We start from the raw sequence: 23,250 nt of genomic DNA, 5'->3' as shown, positions 1-23,250 counted from the left end.
CATATTTATCCAGTCTCCCTGCCTGCAAAGGGAGGAGCACTACTCACTCTGCCAGCCATGTTTCTAAGTGTCTCTGTAGGTCACGGTGTTGACTTAGGCTGGAGTGCTGGTGGAGGTGGTGAGGACTACGCTGGAGAACACCACGCTTGTGAATTATTGTGTCCTGCCTTGTCTATGTGACTGAAAGCTCCCTGTGGTTAGCAGCTATGTCTTTGCTTCTTTGTATTTTCTGCAGTGCTTGGCATAACAGACAATTCTGCAGCACCTGGCTTGCTAAATGAATGACTCGATGATGACTGGAGGGATGGTATTTTACCAAATGCTGGTTTTGTCCCACTTTGTGGGCTGCAGGGGTCTATGTGCCAGGGCTGAAAGACTTATTCACTACCCCAAATGCATGGCTTCTGAGATGCCTGCCCAGCCCACAGTAAACCCCAGCCACTCACCGGGTGCCAGGCTTTCTGACCTCATGAGAGCACCATGAGGTTCCAGCCTTTCCTCTGCTTCTGTAGTTGTCCCACATCCTCAGCAGATAACTGCCGTGGCTTTTCACTTGCAGATCATTTTATTTCAGAGGAATAACCTTGGGGTCATGCCAAGCCATGGTTCCTCAAATGACTTGGGGATCGAGAATTGTGTTGGGACTCTTTGTCCATCAATGAAGCAGTTTGGGACACAGGCGAGCCCCCATATTGGCCAGAGGCAACATAGCGAGGAGTGTAAAGGACGCTTTGTCTTTTCAGACTCTACAGCCAAGTCTCTCTGATAGCCATGAGCCAGGTCAGAGAAAACTCTTAGTAACTTTACTTCTCCTGCACCTTGGGTGTCTCTCAAAAAGGGACTGAGGTGCAGGGAAGGACCAAAGGATCAGCATGCCACTGAGTAGTGCTCCATTAGGGCAGAATCCTTTGTGCTTTGTAGCATTAGCCACAGGCACAGTAAGCTGCTGCAGGGACAAGTTGAGGCTTGCAGGTTGTGACAGTTGGGGAATAGAATTATCCATCAGCCCAGAAACCTGTCAGTGGTCCTGAGGCTGCTAAGCCATCCTGGCAGCATTGCCACGTGAGCCCCTTGCGGTGCCCCATGACCTGGTGGATCCCATCCAGACCTCTGTAGAGGAGTGCAGGCTTGCCCTGTGATCCCCAGGAACAGGCGAAGGGTAGGACAGGACTGTATGTGAGAAGTACCCTCATGGGTAGAAGGCCAAAATTTCTTTAAGCGTTCAGCAGAGCTCATGGATATGGGGATATTGGTAACTCCATGCAGCATCCAGCGGATGGTGGCATCTTCTCTTCTTACTTCAAACAGAATCGAACTTCGATTTGCAGCTTAAAGGAGGATGCAGGAGAAGACTGAATGAAGAACTCCCTTGGAAGTGATTGTTAGGTTTATGGCTTAGACCTGGGGCATTTAACTGAGACCCAACACATTCTGTAGTTGGACACGTAAAGTCCATGAAAATTGGGGGATAAGCTTACAATTAATATTTGACAATTTGTGTTATGAGAATGCATGAACATACACCAAATTTAATTTAATTCATAGCTCTGTCGAACCTTTTATTAATAAAGGAAAGATACTAGAAGGTGGTGAGAAAGAAATTCAAGAGACACTCAAGATAAAATGTGCCAGCTTGCAGTTTCACATGTGATCCTGCTGATGGCAGCCACATCCGTGTACCTTTGACAGTCTTTAATTTGCTTTCTGTTTTTCCCATAGCCAAAAGGTTCTGTGCCTGATGCGCCCTTTGAATGTGAAGAGAAAGCACAGAGTACATTATATGATGTGTGTCTGAACACATCCCTGTAACCTCTGTGTTCAGAGATCATACAGAAGTGATGTGTCAGAGTGTACTTCTTCCCTTTGGAAACTGAGCTCCCAGAAGGAAGGAACTGGGCCGGGGTCTATATGGAGCCCAAAATATCATGGGCTTTCTCAGAAATCGCAAAGTTCTGTGACAAGTAAATAAGGTCCGTAAACTCAGAGATGGCCCCAAAGACCAGGACTTCTGACCTGTTGGGAGCTGAGAAACAAGATTGGGCCTACTAGCATTTGATTAATGTGGACAAGTTAATGAAGTAGCTGGAAAATGCACCAAAGAGAGGATGCGAAAAAAGGGTGTGAGGGGAGGGAAGGTAAGAGGATTAAAGCTGCAAAAACATTCCTCTAATGGATTTCTCAAACACACCAGCCAACAGGCAAGGGCAGGTGTCCTGTCAAACCATTTCTCCATGAAACCTGATCCATCTTTCTGCAGCGGAGGCCTGCTAACCCCATTTGTAATTGAAGGGCCTTCCCTTATTTCCAGTGAAGCACGCTGAGCAGCCCAGGGACTCGGCCAGGAAACCGGCTTTGCAGACAAAGGGGCCTGGGAACAGGCTGGTTTCCTTCATATGCGCCAGCTAGAGCTCCTCTCTGCATCTGCCCCGTCTGACGGCTGATTAGGCTCTTATTGATCATGAACTCCCCACCCCTCCCTGGCCCCCCTTCCTGTCCAGAAACACTAGAAAAAGGGAGTCCTCTGATTTTCAGATCATTCATCACTTCATTATTCTGCCTTTGATCCCTTAGTGAAACTCAAGTTTTACTCGAGCAGCCAAATTGGGAGTGTTTTAAGCTAAGGCTTCAGCTTAGGAGGCATGGGGGGAGCAGGGATGGGGGTAGGATGGACAGGGCCAAGAACCAAACTGCTGCTTATTTGTTTTGAAGCCAGGAAGGCTCGCCTGCCAGTCGCCGCTTGTGGGGAGCTGGATGTCCAGCTGGGGTGCCCTCCGTCCTGCCTGCACAGGCTGTTGTGCACATGTTGGCATCAGAACAGAGGGGCTGTCTGGCCGCATGGCTGACCAGTGCCCAGCTTCATGCTCCCCCACTGCACAGCCTTCTGTCTCCAGCTGAGCAGCTGTCAGAGGGTGCAGCAGAAGCCAAGAGGGGATTAAAAGGGCCAGTGTTTTCTACCACTGGGTTACTGAGGTGGGTGCCTGGCAAAGTACATGCTCCCTCCGTGCCTGGATAAGCCCTCAATTACAACGGGCAGGAGCCTGGGGCCGTGAAGACGGAGATGGCGTCCTGGTGCCAAACTCCTTTCAGTTGCTTACATCTTTCTTGGAAAATGATCTGCTAGGTTTAAGTATATTCTTTGCTTAAGGCAAATATCCTTGGAATGAGGTGAAGAAAAGGAGGAGGAAAAAACAAAAACCTATGGGTGGAGTAGTTTGGGATTTATTCGACCATAGAGGAGAATGCTTCACAGCGCCTGAGGAATTTTCCAGATGCCCCTAAGCTCACAATCACTCACAGCTCGCTTTGTGGGGAGCCTCCTGACTTGGCAGGTACAGGGCGCACTGGCCTGAAGGAGGATTAAGGCCTTTGCATTTTTTAAGTGAATTGCTTTCAGAAAACACAGTTACCAATATTTAGCAAGAACATGTTGAGCTCAAGCAATTCCTTTCCCATAGTCCAAACCTTCCTCCTCTCTGAGAGGAAACTCATTAGCTATCTTGGCTGAGAGGCTCAGCCAGGACTGGGCTAAATAATTGGTGGGACCAAATGCAAAATGAAAATGTAGGGTCCCACGTTCAAGCATTATTAAGAATTTTCAGATGGTGAAAGCAGAGCATTAAACCAAGTGGTAGCCCCATCAAGTGCAGGGGCAGGTTGCGCACCCATCAAGCTGGTCTTGGGCTCAGACTTCCAAACTGTATTTATTTAGCAAGGATTTAGAAAGCATTTGCTGTGTCCTCAGTACTATGCAAAAAGCTTGGGGTTGGGGTGAAGAGTGAAAAATTAATAGGCTTCCCACCAGGAATTTATAATTTAGTTAGGGTCAGATATCACACACACACTACTAAATAATTTTGAAAACATTATTTAGAAGCCCAGGAGGGTTTACACTTACCCATAGGAAGGAATCTGAGAGATCTCACCTTGACCCGCAGGCATCATGCTTGTTCAGCCTGGAAAGTGAAATGGGGCAATAGAAGGGAATCAGACAACCAATCCCTGATTTTTTTTAAGTTTTTTTTTTTTCCTGTGGGTACATAGTGTGTGTGTGTATATTTATCAGGTACATGAGATGTTTGGATACAGGTACGCAGTGTGAAATAAGCACATCATGGAGAATGGAATGTCCATCCTATCACTGTTTCCACCACATCACTCCTTGAATGTCATGTATTTCTTATAGCACATTTATTGGACCTATTTCACTTCTTTCTTCAGATCCCGCATAACCTCTCAAGAAACATTCTATTTTCAAAATAACTTTCACTGGCCACACTTAGATATAACGTTCATAGAACATTCATTGTGCTAGGCTCTTGTCCGTTTCTTCAAAATGTAGACCAACTTTATGAATTTGAGTTTCTAGGCAGCATAATGGGCATCTTGTACCTAACTTGTGGGGCTCAGCTTCCAAGATACTCATTCATTCATTAACATTCATTCATTTATTCATTCAACACTGGCCAAGTGTGTTCTTGGGGCCAGGACCTGGGTTAGGTTCAGGGGACACAGACAGGAACAAAACTTGGTCCATGCCCCAAAGAGTTCACAGTCTAATATTGTAATCAAAGGGACATCAATCCTTTCACAGAAACAAAATCCTTTTCCTCCCCTGTGTTGGTTTGAATTGACTAAGAGCTGCTGGGAAGTTCCATGACGTGGGAAGCCTCCTGACCTCACTGAATACCTTAATCACCAGGCACTGCTAGGGTGACACCAGTTTGTTTTTGGTAATTATCTCTTGTCTTCTGTGAGAAACCTGATTCCAGCCCTCTCTGGGTCTCCAGTGGAAACAACAGCAGAGGCAGGTGCAGTCTTGCAGTGAAATTGTAGTCAGGCCCGATGCTGTCAGTCCCGGGAGCTGAGCAGAATTTGGTGTGGCCAGCATTCGGAGACGGTGCCTCCAGGGCTTTCTGACTACCTTTAGGAAGAGAGTGTCTGGGTAAAATATTTCCATCTGTCTTATACTCCATTAGTTTTATTTCTCCTCTTAAATTCAGCTACAATCCTGAAAACCAGATTTCCAACTTGGAATGCATGCAGTTTTGTTGTGCAAGTGGTCCCTGTTTTACTCAGCAACATCAGTGATTTGGCTCATACAGAGAGAGATTTGTTGTTTGGACTCTTGGATTGCTTGGGAAACATTCTGCTCTTATTCTAGATGGATCTCCATCCTCTCCCAGTTTAGATCCCATGGTGGCAAGCCAGGAGAGATGGCCCTGGGGCTGCCAGAGACCACAGCCTCATGCCAGGACCTCGGCTCCTCCGCAGTCCACTGCCATTAAGCCACCCTGGGGCACTGCCTGTTGTCCTGGCAGATTCCTCTTTGCCTTAGAAAACCCTTAGGGTATCCAGAGTCCTGCCCCCAGCCCCAAGGAAGGATCCTCTGTGATGCGGGGTGTGGCTCCTGAGCAGCAAGTATCAGCCTTCTGGTTACAACCATGGCCATCAATCAAGTGCAGTCTCAGGCCTATCGCTTGTCATCGTGGATGCCTGAGGAGAACCTGGGAAGGCTGTTCTTAATCAACTTGGAGAAAAGACATCAGCATTCTCTTTTATTGTTCCCTTCCATCTCTGTTAGCTGAGCCTTCTGACAGCTCTGCTAGGACATTTGTACCTTGACCCACCCCATTTCTGGGGTGGATAAGCAGAGCCAACCTGCCCCCACATCTCAGTGTAACAGATGGTCTGAGCCAGAGGCACCGCTTGATGGGATTCCCTCTGCACCTTCCCCCAGCTTGTATATACAAAGTGAACCCCATCAGTGATGAGGGCCCCACATTCTTACAAACTCGTGTAGACAACAAGGGGCCAGAGGAAGAACTTGGAGGATCCCCTGATATCCCCCTAGGTGTGAGCTTTGTCATGACTGGCAACACCAAGGCACAAGCCCACCCTGAAATGTCACACTTTTGCTCTGCTCTCCTCCAGCCAGCACCTTCCCTTCTCTTCACAGATCTCGAGGACTTCAAGTTAGACGTGCAGCATGTGATTGAAGTGGATGAGGGAAACACAGCAGTCATTGCCTGCCACCTGCCTGAGAGCCACCCCAAAGCCCAGGTCCGGTACAGCGTCAAACAAGAGTGGCTGGAGGCCTCCAGAGGTGAGTGGGCGGGAACCCAGAGGCCGAGGCTGAGGCCAGAAGGGAAGCTGGCCTTCTCCAACCGCTCACTGCTCAACAAAGCTAGGGCAGCTGCGGCTGCCTCACAAACCCCCTCAACATGCCAGCAGCCCTGTCCTCATGCTGGCCAGCTGTCCTCCTGCCTTTTTTTTTTCCTTTTAAGAGACAGGATCCTGTTAGGTCACTCAAGCTGGAGTGCAGTGGCACAATCAGAGCTCACTGCAGCCTCCATCACCAGGGCTCAAGAGATCCTCCTTCCTTAACCATCTGAGTAGCTAGAACTACAGGCACATGCCACCATGCTTGGCTAACTTTATTTTTATTTGTTATAGAGACAGAGTCTAGCTATGTTGCCCAGGCTGGTCTAGAACTCCTGAGCTCAAGTAATCCTCCCGCTTTGGCTGGAATTACAGGCTTGAGCCACCATACTTGGTCATGTCTTCTTTCTTGATATGTAGTCCTGTAGGGTCCCAAAGCGGGTGGCTTCCATTACGGAAGTCCTCTGTCTTAGCATGAGAAATTTCTTTATCCTTTCAGGCCCCAGAAGATGATTACTGAGATGCTGCTGTTCCATCCAGGCTCTCAGCACGTGGTTCTCATGCTGCCTGTGGAAGCTCTGTGCCTCCCGGCACACACAGGAAGGCTGCCTAATAAGCCCATTCACGGAGCCCCAGGGTACCCTGGCAGGAGGTGGAGCTCTTCCCCATGCAGCAGAGCAGTCTTTGCAGTGGACTTTATTTTTCCCTCTCCCTGTTTGCATAGTAAATGCAGTTATCTCAGCTGTCACAGCTCCCTGCTCAAGCCACTGTGGACAGACACGGCAGCAGGTCCAGAGAAGCCAAGACTTGGTCCACAGAATGCCAGAGGGGAAGAGGTTGTCCCTGAAGTCAAAGCCAGCCTCTTTTCACAACTAACCCTGTACTCGAGGCCAAGTAGACCTTACTTAACCTGACACCACAGCTCAAAATGTATACCTTTTAATTGCTTGAGCCCAGGAAGCTGAGGTTGTAGTGAGCCAAGATCGTGCCACTGCACTCTAGCTTGAGTGACAGAGTGAGACCCTGTCTCAAGAAGAAAAAAAAAAGTATACCTTTAAAAATATACTCTAGATTTTAAGATATTTTTATCAACTCTTTCTGGTTATGAAAGGAACATATGTTCATTATAGAAATCTTAGAGAATACAGAAAACTGTTTTCAAAAAGGTAAAACCCCTAATCCAACCACCCAGAACCAACTGGAGAGTGGGGGAAGAAGAGCATTAATCCCTACCGTCCCCAGCAGAAGGTTGGCAGCAGCCTCCGAGAGAGGCCTGCCTGCCCCACCAGGGCCAAGGGTTTCTCCCACTCCATCTGGCACTTGCTAAGCAGCTCATACCTGGGTGGCCCAGCAGCAGGCAGGCACCAGGCTTGGCAACAGCACAGCTCTCAGGAGGGGCCACCAGGGCAAAGCTCGGCACTGACGGCCATAGCTTTACCTGCCAGGAAGCCAAATGCCACCCTAGTTGCTGGGGTGTCCAGGAGCTGTGAATCTGCCTCCTAGTTACAGAACCTGAACACCGCTGGGGCACCAGCCCATGGCACCCGTGGACCAGGAGCAAACAGAGCCTAACAGCCCCCTGATGTGGAAGAAAGGATTTCAGTGGCATTCATGGGGAGGACAGTGGTTAGAAGTCAGAATATTCCTCTCCAAGTAGCAGAAGTGCAATAATGAGGTGATTCCGAGTGATGGCTATGACTGATGGGAAGATTTGCTCATCATTTTGGGAAGGGAGAATGAGGGGAAGCTCCAAAATCCATTTCCTCCAGGCTTGCAGGAATGATGATCTCATCCCTCATGTGTGCAGCATGGACCTCTCAGTCCTTACAATGGCCCTGAGGCAGCATACATTAAGCCTTTTCACAAATAAGGAAACTGGATCAGAGTGATTAATTAACTTGCCCAAGTTACATTACACAGTGAATACCCAGCAGACCCAGAGCATGAGACCATGGCTGATTCAAAATCCTGCTTTCTTTCTAGCCTCCCCTAGCTCCCTTGAAAGTATAAAATGCTCTTCCATAGACCTATGCCCTAAGTTGTGGCAGTTAGCCAGTCAGCCAGTCTGTTAGCTGGTTGGTTAGTTACCTTTTCTCTCTGGCCCTCTGTCCCGCTTGTTGCAAGGTTTTATGGGGAGAACAGCATCTTAGGCTTGGTCTTGTGGGGACTTAGGTGGACATCAGCTCCTAGGGCCTGCCCAGCCTGTTCCTCTCCCTTCGTGCACCTCTCCTTTGTGGAAGCTGCAGAGTGAAGCATTCTGGACCCAAATCCATCCCGTCTTCCCCTGGCCCTGCCCTTTCCACAGGTAACTACCTGATCATGCCCTCGGGGAACCTCCAGATTGTGAATGCCAGCCAGGAGGATGAGGGCATGTACAAGTGTGCGGCCTACAACCCAGTGACCCAGGAAGTGAAAACCTCCGGCTCCAGCGACAGGCTGCGTGTGCGCCGTAAGGCCCGGGCCCATCTGCTGGGGGACGGGGGGGATCACTGATGGAAGGGCTCACAAAGATAGAAAGGGAGGTAGATACCTGGAGGTGCCACATCCAAGCTACAATTCTGTGTACACTGGCTTTGGCCAGGGGGAACACCTGGGACTCAGCCAGGGGTTCTCTCCCCTCTGGCCAGCCTCAGGGCCAGCGTCTCACAACACACAGCCCTCAGGCCTGACTCTGGCAGGTGACTGTGCCTGCTGTCACACCTGCCTGTTGGAAGGTTTCCTTCACCGTTACTTTGCGATTGGGATGGGTCAGTATGTGTGTGCTGGGGCAGGACGGTGGGTCTCGTCTCAAGCTCAGCAGCAGACACAGCACGTGCCTTGCACAGACGCCCACATGGAAGGCCTCCAGGCCGCCGTTCTGCCCTGCATGAGGTCCCTGGGCCTGCACTCTCTGCATGGATGAGGTGTGCCCAGCACCACCCTCTGGTGAGCGTCCAGGAGGCCCACATGCTCTCAATGCACAGGAAAATAGCAGCTACCTTTCCATGCACTTGTCTGGAGTCCCTGCCTATTCAGAGAAGTGGCGTCTTACACGGAGTTAGCTTAGAGTTGGCACCAGAGATGGAGTCACTGTGAAACTAATGAAGCGAAACTTCTGTGGTCCTTCACTCACTGACAGAGTCCTCAGAAGGGCCTAATTTCGTATCTAGTGTTTTCCATTCTTTTTTGGGCCTTCAAAACTGTATAAATTTCAGGTTTTAGAAAACCTGGGTCTGTCCCTGGTTGGCATATAAAGCAGAATCACACGTGGTCCCTGTGCTCCTCGAAGGTCGCTGAGGAGCGGCACACATTGGAGAGTCAACGTGCCTTTCAGTGAGTTCTGTGCAGTTTGTCCGCAGTGTTCGAAAAAGATTACAGCTTCCCCAGCTGTGTCCTGATGAAGTACATAGTGATTTGCATTTGGGGACCTTGCAGTATGAGAAATGCACGTGTTTAAACAGTGGATTCCATTCAGCTCAGCCGGAGGCCGGCTCTGAGATGCTCACTGTGAGGGACACTTGGGCCTGAGAACCATAGGGTGGGGCTGGGAGCATGGCAGATCCTTGTTTCCCATCTCATCCTCAGCCTCACAGTGCTCTTACTGAGGGCAAGCAGAAAGAAACATCTGTACCATTTAAACTGCCTCTCCATTCCCTCACCTTTCTCTCCTTGCCAGCACACATCGTTAACTGTGCATTTGTTGTGTTGATGCTGCTGTTCTTCTGTGTTGTCTCATTTCTCACTCATGACAGCTCCCTGCAGAAGAAGCCCTTGTTTCTGATAAGGACACCAAGCCCCAAGGGAATTCTGTAGCACGCCCCGCTCTACCTAGGTTGAAGGACCTGGAATGGCTGTTTGATCCCATCGCCGTGCTCTCTGGGACTGCCTCCTGGGGATGCTCTGCAGGACATCCTGGTCCACACGCCTTCTGTCCTTGCCCTCCTTGCCCCTCCAGGTTCCACCGCTGAGGCTGCCCGCATCATCTACCCGCCGGAGGCCCAAACCATCATCGTCACCAAAGGCCAGAGTCTCATTCTGGAGTGTGTGGCCAGTGGAATCCCACCCCCACGGGTCACCTGGGCCAAGGATGGGTCCAGTGTCGCCGGCTACAACAAGACGCGCTTCCTGCTGAGCAACCTCCTCATCGACACCACCAGCGAGGAGGACTCAGGCACCTACCGCTGCATGGCCGACAATGGGGTTGGGCAGCCTGGGGCAGCGGTCATCCTCTACAACGTCCAGGTGTTTGGTGAGTGTCTGCTGTGGACTGTCTTCTCCTTGGCCTTCTCTCTGGTCTGTGCAGCCTTTCTAGAAATGTAACCCAGGCTCACGGAGGGTTTGCGTCTTGTGAAAGGCCACATGCCGAGTGAGGAACAGAGGCAGGCTGAAGAGTCAGTGCTCTTTGGATCCCAGAGCAGGGGCACACAGTCCTGGAGCCCTCCTGTCATGACTCTGACGGTGGAGACGTCGGACCTCTCCCTCTCTCTACTCTGCCCTTAGGAAAAAGCAACAGCCGAAGGGCAGGGGGAGCTGCTCCTAACTGCATCCCTCCCCGCCCATCTGGCCTGGGACAGAAACACCCAGTCCTTCTCACCCTGCTCTGGTTTCCTGGCAGAACCCCCTGAGGTCACCATGGAGCTGTCCCAGCTGGTCATCCCCTGGGGCCAGAGTGCCAAGCTCACCTGTGAGGTGCGCGGGAACCCTCCGCCCTCTGTGCTGTGGCTGAGGAATGCCACGCCCCTCATCTCCAGCCAGCGCCTCCAGCTCTCCCGCAGGGCCCTGCGCGTGCTCAGCATGGGGCCTGAGGACGAAGGCGTCTACCAGTGCATGGCCGAGAACGAGGTCGGGAGTGCCCACGCCGTGGTCCAGCTGCGAACCTCCAGGCCAAGTGAGTGTAACCCAGGGGTTTGAGATTCCAGATGATGATTCTCATTTGAGAATCCATTTCTCAAATATACCAGTATATAAGATAGAAAAAAGTAGCTTTTAGTTGTAAGTTCAAATTTGTATGAACTTAATAAATCAGAAGTGCAGATTTTCACTAATGAAAATAATTCATTTAATTGTTGTATTTTAAAAAATATTTCTGTGGAACCCAGTTTGACAACCACTGCTCTAGTGCTTTGGTGAAGAAAAGCCAGTCTGTCCTTCTCAGCAAGCTTCATTCCAGTTGGGGCCTATGCCAACTGAGCAGTGACCATGCTTAGCCTGGGGAGAGGTAATATGGGGGTGCAGAGCAACATGGCAAAGACCCTGCCCTTGAGAACTCCCCTATGGGGACAAAACTTACCAGGGAAACGACTTGAGAAAAATACAGCAATGAGTACAATACAATGCTAAGTCAGCATTATCAGGTGCCCATATCCTGTGGTGGGGAAGGTCAGGTAGAGGAGAGACAGGTGCTGGCAGATTCTGTAGAAACCTGAAGGAAGCACTGCCCCTCCTGGCCTCACAGACTCTCAGAGGACATTTCCAGGTGTGTTCATGTCTCATGTTCAGTAGCAAAAGGCCCACATGGTGCTGTGGTAAGAGTCCACCATGAAGGGACATGTCTCCATCTCCAGCCTAGACCGAAAAGGAAGGCACAGGGTTCCTGGGCCTCGAGAGGAAATTGAGTTAGTGCACTGGAGATGCACCTCACGTGGACTCAGGAGAAAAGCAGGCCACAGAGAGGTTTGCTTGCCATGCCCAAGCCACCCCTGAGCCCCTGGCCGGGCAGACCAGGCTGCTTTTTCCTTCTGGCAGGACAGGGACACCCGTGCTGTCTTCCATGGAGCCTGGCTGGGCAGCTCAGAGTGGGTGGCGGTCGGGCTGATGGTGGGCCCAGGTTGCCTCTCTGACTTCTTCCTGTTTTCTCCCCATTTCAACAGCTCGGCAGGTAAACCAGGAGACTAACCTTTCCTTCTCCTTCCCGTTGGTCCTCCAGGCGTAACCGCAAGGCTGCGGCAGGATGCTGAGCCGGCTACTGGCACACCTCCTGCACCGCCCTCCAAACCCGGCAGCCCTGAGCAGATGCTGAGGGGGGAGCCGGCGCTCCCCAGACCCCCAACATCAGCACGGCCTGCTTCCCCGCAGTGTCCAGGAGAGAAGGGGCAGGGGGCTCCCGCCGAGGCTCCCATCATCCTCAGCTCGCCCCGCACCTCCAAGACCGACTCCTATGAACTGGTGTGGCGGCCTCGGCATGCGGGCAGTGGCTGGGCACCGATCCTCTACTATGTGGTGAAACATCGCAAGGTATGGCCCTGGTGTGGGGCCGCTGCCTCCCCTGCACAGCCTTCCCAGCAAAGCTGAGCAGAGTCACTGCCTCCTGGCCATTGAGTTCCTGAAGCCTGAACCAGTAATCCCCACCACTAATCAGGCCCTTCTGTCTCCTCCAGTGTCCATCCCGGCTGCCTCCCAGGGAGCTGGTTGTGAGATGGTCGTGTGGGACCCTGGAAGGCCCAGGAAAAAGCCTTGTGCGTGCATCCACTACTAAGCTCTATGCACACATTTCCCAGAAGCTCACACTAGCTTGTAGTCCCTGAGGAGATGGTGAACAGTCTCCCTGGTAACCATCATCCTCCGTCGTTAGTTGTTGATGTTATATTTTGTTTTTTTATGAAAGTAAGCTGTGCTGGGTACATGCCCGCAGGAACCCTGGCATGGTAAGCCAGCTAGCCTAATGCCAGGAAAACAAATATTTGTGAACAAGTGTTTTCTCTGTAGGCTGTAAAATACCCCCTCAGTTCTCAGAATCTATCATGGCTTGGGTTTGACAAGCAGGCATTTGAGCTCAAAGCACATCATGTTGTTCAGACCTCAGCTATTTCTCCTTGACAGAAGGAAGTCTGTCCAGGTGAATGTTTCAGGAGCTGTCAGGGAGGGAGTCTCGGGCTCTGACGGGATGCGGGGGCAGAGCCCAGCCAGGCCTATGCTCCTGTACACTGTGTCCTGTGAGGCAGGGCAGGGTCCCCAGGCAGCCACTCTCGCTGAAGGCTGTGCTCTTACCTGTTGTTACCCCACAGGGATGAGGACATGAAATTCCCCATAAGAAAACATCCTTGAAAATGTTTCTGTTCACTCCAAGTATACGCCATTTCCTTTCTAAGGCCATTCGATAGTAGAAAACTATTATTCTTAAATGGATTTTTAAAAATTGTATTTGATAAATAACAGCATGTACGTGCTGATTTTTATTATGCACTTCTATTACTTTTGCTTATAAAAATGCTATGTGCACTTGATGGAAAGCATATGAATGTGGAATTAAAAGTATTTCTCTACTCCTCCCCACCTCCACAAACAAGAAAGAAAACAGAACCAAGCCTGCACAGTGGAGCGCGCTAGCTGTGCAGAAGCCGTTTCCCTGCCTTGGAGCCCTGGCCCCTGACTCCTTCTATTCTGTTCTTTCCCCTTACATGCTCTCCTAGAAGACCTTGGGTCGGGACAAGTCCACAGAGACCCTGGGGCTGTTAGAAAGACACCTAAGGCAGAGCACCCCCTATGCCCCCTCTGCTGCCTCCCCAAAGGCAGGGGGACGGGGGGAGCAGTTTCTCATTAGCCCTCCACCTGCTGGCCTCTTCATAGGCAGCCAGCAAAGCGGGTGAATGAGTTTTTAACAAAAAGCAGCATTGTTCACATGTTGTAGGGCAGGGCTAGTCCTAATCCTATTTCCCCATGTAACTGGACACCTCCATCTCATAGTTGTAGACAAAGATCAGGGCAGGCCAAACGCCCATGGTTCCCAGGAGACGAAACCCAGCATGAGAGCAAGAATAATATTTTTCAGGCCAATAGGTGGCCATGAAGCAGCCTTGCACAAGAGGCAGACTGGCAAAGGCCGTGCCGTGGTGATCCGGAAATGCCAGGCTCAGGCCACATTCACCCCCTCAGTGTGTGTGACAGTGACTAATTACCCTTCTATTTCTTATTTTCCTTTCTGGGCCCGGTGAAGTGTGAGGCCAGCGCTGGGAGGGCCGGGGTACGTGGGGCGCAGGGGAAGTGAGAGTCCGGACAGGCCCCTGCTGCTTCTGGCTTCTCTTAGGCTCCAGCCTGGGGGCTCCTCAGCCTGGGGTTGCCAAGGCAGAAGTTCTGGCTTGAAAGCAGTTCCTCTCTTACGGAACTAACAAGCCTTAAAGATCCCCAAGAAAGAATTTGAAATCAAAAGTCAGCACTCGGGCTGTGTTTTTTCATCCGCTTTCTCTTACTGGGGACTGGGAATCGTTCAACTAATTTTCACTGTTTCACATGCGCGAAGCAAGTTTCATTTCCTGGTGCATCTGCAGACCCTGGGCTACTGTGTTTGGGTTTCCAGCACCACTGGGGAGTCTCAGTTTGTAAAAATGTCTCCCCTTGGAACAAATCCTGGAAGCCTGACAATGAGCCCAGACCATTCCTGTGCCTTGAATGGTACGTTTTGTTCAACTTTGGAATATTCTGCTCAGGGAGAAGAGCTTTTCCTTACAGCTGTTTTCTTCCTTCAGCAAACCACAACTTGAGGCTCCCGCAGGCTCTCTGGGATGTAGAGTTGGCAGTAAAGTCTGTTGTCCCAAAAGGTGGGGCAGCTGAGATGAGCAGCCTCTCAGCATCACCTGTTGGGGAACCTGGAGCTCCCTTATTTTTTCCTTTAAAGAGCGAGGAATTTGAAGCTATTAAGGATTAATCCATCACAGTCACAGTTCATCCACAGTTTTTAAGTTCTGAGCAAGGACTGAAGGCAGGAGCAGAAACAAAGAGGACTGAAATGATAGAAACCGCACTGGGCTGAGGATGTGGGGAGGGGCCTCGAGGGGCCAGGCATTTGTTGGGAATCTACTGTGCACCAAGCTCGCTGCGGGGCACTTTATACAACTTCTCTCATTGAATCTTCAGAATAACCTGAGAGAGTTTATTTGCCTCGTTGGTGAAATGCAAAGCTGAAGGGTCAGAGGGTTAGGGGACTTGCTCTGAGTTACACAACCAGGATTTGAACCCAGGACTTTGGATCCCAGACTCTTCTTCCCAGGATAGGGCGCAACGATGGGCATGCTCTTCGGAGTCAAGTCATGGTTTCGGTGCTCACTAGCCATGTGGCCTTGAGCAAACTGCTCATTTCTCTAAACCTTAGTCTCCCTATTTGTGAAGTGGGAACAATATTAACACCAATCTCTTGGGCTATTTTGAGGAAAAGGAAGTAGCGCCTATAAACTGCTTAGTTCCATGTGTAGCACAGAGTAAGCCCTTAGCAAATGTTGCTATTTCGTGGGTGCTGATACTTTCGTTATCTTTCTCATCATTGTGTCTCATTAGTATATAAACAGAGGGAACTGCGTTTGGTTTACCTACAGAAGGAGAAAGAAAGCAAAACATGGAGGTTCTTTGAAATACAGGGAGAAAAGGTCTTTGGAGGAGTTCTCAGCAATATCAGTCAGGCTCTCTGACTTCCCCACTGAGGTTTCTTTGATGAGATCATTAGACGAAGGATCAGAGAGCCTGATGTGAATGTCCCACTGAGGCTGGTGTCCCATAGCCAGGGGGGTCAGTCTGAGTCTGTGCCGCCCCAACCCCAACCTGGCCCATTGTCCTTCCCCTTCTCCTGCCCTCTTGGGCTCAGCGCTGCTTTCCTTGCAAACCACAGCCCACTCGTAGCCCTAGGCTGAGAAGCTAGTCCTTATACCAGCTCCTTCTCCAGCAGGTCACAAACTCCTCTGACAATTGGACCATCTCTGGCATTCCAGCCAACCAGCACCGCCTGACCCTCACCAGACTCGACCCCGGGAGCTTGTATGAAGTGGAGATGGCAGCTTACAACTGTGCAGGCGAGGGCCAGACAGCCATGGTCACCTTCCGAACTGGTGAGAGTCAAACGTTGCCCCTTGCTTAGGGTTTCCATGGGTCTAAGCAAGTTCCAGTGGCCCAGGTGAGAATTCCTGCTCACCTTGCCCCATCCGTTCACTTGAACTTCATCTTTCCTTCCAGCTACCGCCTCCTTGTGGTTTGTGTGCTAGGCTGAGGTCCCAGCTCTCATCAGGAGAGTTGCCAGCCGGCCTCTCTGGCACCCCTTCGTCCCTCTCTCACACAGGGGCCAGCAGTAGTACCACAACAGAACCAGTGTTGGCCGAGGCTGAGCCCACACCCTTAGTGCCCTGGATGCTTATTTGCATCACTTTGTCACGCCCCTCAGCAGAGTCTCAGGCAAAAAGGACTCTGTGGGAGGGAGATCTAATGCCTGCTCTCTCCCTTGCTGACTACAACCCATTTCCACCCAGGACGGCGGCCCAAACCCGAGATCATGGCCAGCAAGGAGCAGCAGATCCAGAGAGACGACCCTGGAGCCAGTCCCCAGAGCAGCAGCCAGCCCGACCACGGCCGCCTCTCCCGTAAGGCCCGAGCAGCAGGGACGGGACACGCGGTCAGGACTGGAACTGCCTCAGAGGGCCTGTTCCCGTGGCTGAATGGGGTCTTACTTCTGTAGGTCCAGGGTTTTTGTGACATTTTCTTGGCATCTCCCATTTAACCACAATGAGGAAATGTAGTTTGGAGCTTTTTAAATAAAAAGCTGGCATTGATGCTGGGATTGCTGACTGGGTGCATCTAGAGAGCAGCAGAGGCCAGAGCGGTGGCCCTTGGGCCTCCACACTCTGGCTTTGCAGAAGGATAGCATAAGGGGTCTTAGCTCACAGCCTTCGCCCAGGAGAGGGCAGCCCGGGCAGCCGTGGGGAGGTCTGACGTGAACACCAGTGGGTGGAGGGCTGTGGGGAGGCGTGGACCCGTCAGGAGCAGGCCAGGCCCAGTGGGCATTCAGCCGTCATCTCACCCTGCTTCCTTCCTTACTGGGTGCGGTCTTTCCCAGCCCCAGAAGCTCCCGACAGGCCCACCATCTCCACGGCCTCCGAGACCTCAGTGTACGTGACCTGGATTCCCCGTGGGAATGGTGGGTTCCCGATCCAGTCCTTCCGTGTGGAGTACAAGAAGCTAAAGAAAGTGGGAGACTGGATTCTGGCCACCAGCGCCATCCCACCGTCGCGGCTGTCCGTGGAGATCACAGGCCTAGAGAAAGGTAGGGGCCTGGCCATGCTGTGGCCTTGGCCTGATCCCCCAGCTGCCCCTGACCACCTGGAGGAGGATGACGAGCCTGGGATCCCCTTCTCTCGGCCCAGGCCCCCACCCACCAGCATGCCTCCGTGTTGCTGTCTGTGGTGTTTACCACAGTCCTACAAGCCTTCCGCCTCCCTCCAGAAGAGCATCCAGAGCCATCTCCCCCGCAGCCTGGCTCTGAAAATGGCGGGTGTTCTTGTGAGGCCTTTGAGAACTTGCTTTGGGGAAGGGCTGTCCAGAAGACCCTCCAGGTCCTGGGCCTTGAAAGGCCATGGGAGAATCAGAAGGTGTTTCCCAGCTCCTGAGTTCAGTGAGTGTCCCTCTCACCAGGCACCTCCTACAAGTTTCGAGTCCGGGCTCTGAACATGCTAGGGGAGAGCGAGCCCAGCGCCCCCTCTCGGCCCTACGTGGTGTCGGGCTACAGCGGCCGCGTGTACGAGAGGCCCGTGGCAGGTCCCTACATCACCTTCACGGACGCGGTCAATGAGACCACCATCATGCTCAAGTGGATGGTAAGCGGGCCTGGCCGTGGACTGCAGCAGAAGACGGCCTCCCCTAAACGCCCTTCCCTGTGAGCCTGGGGATGAGACTCCCCCAAACAGGGCACCTGAAAGCTTCATCAGTGGAATTTGGAAGGCTCTTAGTGGCTGGAGCTGCTCTAGTGGTCTCCTGTTGATTCTGGTGCCTTGACCTGGTAGACCTCTCCCTCCTTCCTGCCCTTTCCCTGATACCACAGGGGATCCCAACACAATTGTTCAGGGCCCCTTCTCAGCCACAGGGGCCCCTCACATGTCCAGGGAGATCAGAAGCAATTGAAGTCTTTGGAGAAATGGCAATTTGTTTCTTCTCTTCAAAAGCTTAGGGACGTCTAGGCTAAATAAAATAATGAGTGATCTTCACAGCATTTTTCAGAGAACCTCAGAGATGTCATTAGAAATCTTTGCCGGGGCCCCAAGTGAAATTCAGACTCTGGACTGGGGTGGAAGCTTCATACACCAGTGGTTTTGCTTTGATGATGTTTTCTCTGCTCATTGTCAACTTGTTTCTTCTCCATTCCCTATAGTACATCCCAGCAAGTAACAACAACACCCCAATCCATGGCTTCTATATCTATTATCGACCCACAGACAGTGACAATGATAGTGACTACAAGAAGGATATGGTGGAAGGTGAGACACAATTCTGTGTTTATAGCTTCTGTGTGCTATAATTTCCTCCGCTGGGATGGGGGACAAGGTGTTGGTGAAATCTGGCGAAGCATAAACCCGCGTCTGGTGTGACACAAAGCTCTGAGCTCCATGTCACTGACTCATTCATAATACCCTTGAAGCTATCAACTTCATGGATCCACATGATGATGGGACAACATGGGTGGACACCTAGAACATTTCCTCCAGCGTTCCTCTATACGCCACCCCTGTGCCAGTCAGTGGCATCCTTCCCCACACACTGCCCCAGCTGAGTCGAGATTGGGCTCAAGAAAACCATGTGCACATTGCCATGCACCATTCTCTGACTCTCTTTCCCAGGGGACAGGTACTGGCACTCCATCAGCCACCTGCAGCCAGAGACCTCCTACGACATTAAGATGCAGTGCTTCAATGAAGGAGGGGAGAGCGAGTTCAGCAACGTGATGATCTGTGAGACCAAAGGTGAAGCTCTTTGGGTTCTCTCTCCTGTCTTGGTGTCCCAGCAAGGGAAGGCAAAGTCACCATTCCCTGTGCGGTGCTGGGTCTCTTTTCCAGGAAGACTGTTTTCCACATAACCTCAGACTTGGTCATGTTTCACTCTCTACTCATTTGTCTGTGCCTAATACTAAATAGGCTATCACGACACCTTCAAGGAACTTGGTAATTAACTCATCCATGAAATGAGGGGATACACCTCATTCTTAAGTTGGGAACTTCCTATAAATACTTTATTCCAGCAATGATATTTGGTGCTTCCATGGGTTGGTTTATTTAACTGAACTACAATCCCATGAGATGGGAAAGGAAGTGGGCATGAGGAAGCTGCATACTTTAGCCAAGGCCGTGCAGCCAGTTAGGGGTAGAGCACGCTTTGGGCCGGGATTATCTTAACTACAAGACCAGACCCTTTCTATTGCACTTAAAACATGTTAAACGTAGTCACATAATAACTTGTTAATATTTGCACATTGGTCAGATGGAGAGATAGCATTATCTCCATTTTGCAGGTACTGAAAGTGAGATAAAGCAGTTGTATTGCAAAGAACAGAATCAGGAGAGGATCACAAAGGAATAGGAATAGGGACAGAACAACACATTTTCCTCTCATCAAGGCAACAGCATTCTCTCTTCTGCTTCACTGGCTTTCAGTCATTCAGCAGATCCTCCCTGAGGCCTCTGTGTCCCTCCCTGCCCTCTTCCGTCATGCACACTGGAGGGAGGGCGGTTACATGCACAGCCCAGAATCCTGGATCACCTGGTGCAGGGAGTGCCCAGAGGGAGGAGGAGGCTTCATGAAGCCTTCCCACTGGTCTGCTGGAAGACTGAATCTCAGGCCAGGATGAGGAGAGAGTGGCCTGGGGGCAAGGCTGGACATAGCGCCAGATGGTTGGAGTGTCAGGTACTGGGAAGGAGGTTATGGGAGTGAATGCCCAGGAAAGAGGCCACTGAGGATACTGTGAGATGAGCCGGTGCAGCCAGGGACAGCGGGGGCCACGCGAGGCTGTGAGGTGGGGGAGGACTGTCAGTGGATTTGTCTGCTGAGATGGGTCACTGGTGACTGCAGGGAATGGGCTGAGGGTTGAGAACTGGGGCTCTAAAGTAAAGGTAAAGAGAAGGGACGGGTTTGAGTCTCTTTGCTAAGGAGGTGTCCGTGGGACCAGGGACTGCTTGCGCACTAGGGCTGGGAGACAGTGAAAGGAGTCTCCAGCTGGAAGTACTGAAACTTATTGAAATGGCAACAGCAAGAAGAGAAACAGATTTCATGAGAAAGGAACAAGGTAAAACCACTTGGAGGCTTACCGAGTCTTTGGCTCTTTGGAGACTTTGAAATGAAGTGTCTGATAAGAAGCAGGACTCCTGCCCCAGGCAGGGGGTCTGGGTGGGGAGATTCGTTTGGGGGTCTTTAGGATATAGGTGGAAGTCATGGGACTGGGTGAGAATATACAGAGAGTACAGACAGAGGGGAACCAGGAAGGCCTCCCAGTGTCTGCGGAGGCAGACGGCACAGAGAGGGAAGGAGAGGCGTACAGAGCAGCAGAGAGGTGGGGAACGTCAGGGGACAGAGTCCGAAAGCCGGGAGAGAAGACGGCCACTAGGGCCAGCAGGGTCAGCTGCACCTCCTAATACTCAGCAAAGCTCAAGTGAGGAGCTGATGGCCTCGACTCCACCTCTGAATTGGCATCTCACATGTACCATGTGTCCTCGTGAGTCCCGGAACACGCGTTCCCCTGCTGTGATCCATGCTAATACATAGTACTTCGTGTCTCAGTCCACCAGCAGGTTGCACACTCTTGGGTGTAGGTAAATTCTTCCATTCCCAATTCTTGTTCTGGCTTCCCGCATTTTAAATATTTTCTTCCAAAAGTTCACCAGCTCTTCCCAAAAGCACTACACCACTTCTGCTGGAAGTACCTGGTCCAGCTCTGGTGCATGGCTCACAGGCATCTCAGGCTCTGCTTTGAAATGTAAGGGTCAGGTCTCCGCCACACCACCAGATTTCACATTAGATGCCAATTTCATGCTGAGTGTGGACGCCATTCAAATAAGAGATTTTGAGGCCCAATCTAGTGAGTTTGACCCCACTTCCCACACCCATGGAATGGGGGTGTTTTTTTTTTCTATTTGTTGTGAAGGAAATATCAAGGAAACATGCTGAAGTGAGTTTTGTCCACAATACAGCTCGGAAGTCTTCTGGCCAGCCTGGTCGACTGCCACCCCCAACTCTGGCACCACCACAGCCGCCCCCTCCTGAAACCATAGAGCGGCCGGTGGGCACTGGGGCCATGGTGGCTCGCTCCAGTGACCTGCCCTATCTGATTGTCGGGGTCGTCCTGGGCTCCATCGTTCTCATCATCGTCACCTTCATCCCCTTCTGCTTGTGGAGGGCCTGGTCTAAGCAAAGTGAGTGAGTGACGCTTTCAGTGGGAGGAGCCTGGGCGGGAAATGGGAGCTCCACTACAGAGGCCTGTGCCTAGGTCTGCGTCCACAGAAAGCTCAAGCCCGAGTCCCCCGAAGGTCTCTGAGGTCAAAGAACACCTGACGACTGGACCCCTCCCCCCAGCTAACAGACCTCGGCTTGGGGAGGAGGAAGGAGGGAAAGTTGGGCTGTCTTCTGTGCACCTTTGGAGCTCGGGACCTATGCAGTGCTATCTTCTTAAGTGTCCGAAGCTGCTCCTCTCACCGCATGTTCCTACTTAGAGTCCATCCTGCCTGTTCGCTGCGTGCGGAGCTGCCTTCAGCTTTCCCCTCTATCCTGCAATCTTTCAGTCACTAATTTCTGCTTCAGATGGCAGGACATCTGGTCAGCCTGCCTCCTCTAAACATTGCTGCTGCTTTTCACTCGCCACTTCCTGCCCCCAAGCCCTGGACCCTGTATCTCCCCACCCTTCTCCCGGCAGAAGAGTCTAGGTGTCGGGTAGAAGTGGGCACACGAAGGAGACTCTAAGAGAAAATGTTCTCCATCTCCTGGGCACCGTCAACCCTCTGCCTACATCCTTCGACCCTCTGTGGCCAGGAGCTCCTGACGGCTTTTCCAACCCGTCCCAGGCTCCCTTGGCCTAAGCACACCTTTGTTTTTCTATCCTTCTAGAACATACAACAGACCTGGGTTTTCCTCGAAGTGCCCTTCCACCTTCCTCCTGCCCATATACTATGGTGCCATTGGGAGGACTCCCAGGCCACCAGACCAGCGGACAGCGCTACTTCAGTGGCATCAGTGGACGGGCCTGTGCTAATGGGATCCACGTGAATAGGGGCTGCCCCGCGGCTGCAGTGGGCTACCCGGGCATGAAGCCGCAGCAGCACTGCCCAGGCGAGCTTCAGCAGGTAGTGCACTCTTGGGTGTGGATGGCAGGTATGGGACACCCAGGAGGGAGTGACTGGGCTGCCTTGGGGGACCTCCTCCCTCCTAGGGTCTCAGCCCAGGCTGCTGGGCCAGGCTTTCTTTAGTCAGGAGCAGATGCTCCTGTTGATCAGTGAACACTGGAAAGTTACCTGGACTCCCTGGCGTGGCCATCTCATTACTCTTCCTTTTGAGCAGCAGAATGACACCAGCCGCCTGCTGAGGCAGACCCATCTTGGCAATGGATATGACCCCCAAAGTCACCAGATCACCAGGTAACCAGGCTTCTCCCCTTTTACTCCCAAGCCCCACAGCCTCACTTTCCCTTTAGCTCCTCAAATCCAAGGCCAGTCACTGAGAGCCAAGCAGTAGTGCTGTACTCAGGGGTCCCCGGAACTGACAATCATGCTCCTCTGAGCCGTTGCCCTAATAGGCAGTTGTTTCATTTGCAATTGCGGTGCCTTTTCTGCCTGGGGGCATGGGTTGGCATCTCGGAATCCTCCCTCACTAGGCAGATCAGAAGCACTCACCACAACTGACTTTGCCCATGGGCCCCTGGACACCTGACCTCACATCCTCCCACATGGAATAAAATGGAAATGGACTAGAATGATGAGTGAAAATGATGGTGTGGTACCTCTTGATGTTCAAAGGGGAAAGCAGTCTTTGCCCCATCTGAGCTCTCACCAGCTCTGATGCCCTCAGACAGGGAGATAGCCAGCAGGGGGTGGGGCAACAGGCCTACCCTGCCCGGCCCCACCTCCCCATCTGGGCTTGTGCACTGCAGGGATCCCGAGTCTAGCCCGGACGAGGGCTCTTTCTTATACACCCTGCCCGATGACTCCACTCGCCAGCTGCTGCAGCCCCACCACGACTGCTGCCAACGCCGGGAACAGCCTGCTGCTGTGGGCCAGTCAGGGGTGAGGAGAGCCCCCGACAGTCCCGTCCTAGAAGCAATGTGGGATCCTCCATTTCACTCAGGTTGGTGGCAGGAGCAGGGCAGGGAAATGGAACAGGCTGGGGGTG

The 23,250-nt window shown here is 51.9% G+C and overlaps 1 protein-coding gene across 7 annotated transcripts in view; it reads left to right on the top strand.

Annotated features, from left to right (window-relative positions):
• Positions 1-23,250, top strand: part of BOC (BOC cell adhesion associated, oncogene regulated) — a 76,409-nt gene that overhangs the window by 51,335 nt on the left and 1,824 nt on the right. For 5 of the 7 annotated variants that reach the window (XM_050778815.1, XM_050778816.1, XM_050778819.1 and 2 more), the window contains 15 exons: positions 5,957-6,103; positions 8,465-8,608; positions 10,094-10,387; positions 10,754-11,026; positions 12,065-12,372; positions 15,788-15,950; positions 16,365-16,475; positions 16,949-17,155; positions 17,524-17,705; positions 18,257-18,362; positions 18,723-18,845; positions 21,063-21,284; positions 21,973-22,208; positions 22,423-22,499; positions 23,012-23,205. In XM_050778815.1, the coding sequence (XP_050634772.1) occupies positions 5,957-6,103; positions 8,465-8,608; positions 10,094-10,387; positions 10,754-11,026; positions 12,065-12,372; positions 15,788-15,950; positions 16,365-16,475; positions 16,949-17,155; positions 17,524-17,705; positions 18,257-18,362; positions 18,723-18,845; positions 21,063-21,284; positions 21,973-22,208; positions 22,423-22,499; positions 23,012-23,205 (2,787 nt within the window). The remainder of the gene's footprint in view (positions 1-5,956; positions 6,104-8,464; positions 8,609-10,093; positions 10,388-10,753; positions 11,027-12,064; positions 12,373-15,787; positions 15,951-16,364; positions 16,476-16,948; positions 17,156-17,523; positions 17,706-18,256; positions 18,363-18,722; positions 18,846-21,062; positions 21,285-21,972; positions 22,209-22,422; positions 22,500-23,011; positions 23,206-23,250) is intronic. The other 2 variants (XM_050778821.1, XM_050778820.1) reach the window with 1 other exon arrangement.

Source organism: Macaca thibetana, chromosome 2 (assembly GCF_024542745.1).
Source record: "Macaca thibetana thibetana isolate TM-01 chromosome 2, ASM2454274v1, whole genome shotgun sequence".
NCBI classification, from domain to species: Eukaryota; Metazoa; Chordata; class Mammalia; order Primates; family Cercopithecidae; genus Macaca; species Macaca thibetana.
This window is presented reverse-complemented; position numbering and strand designations above follow the sequence as displayed.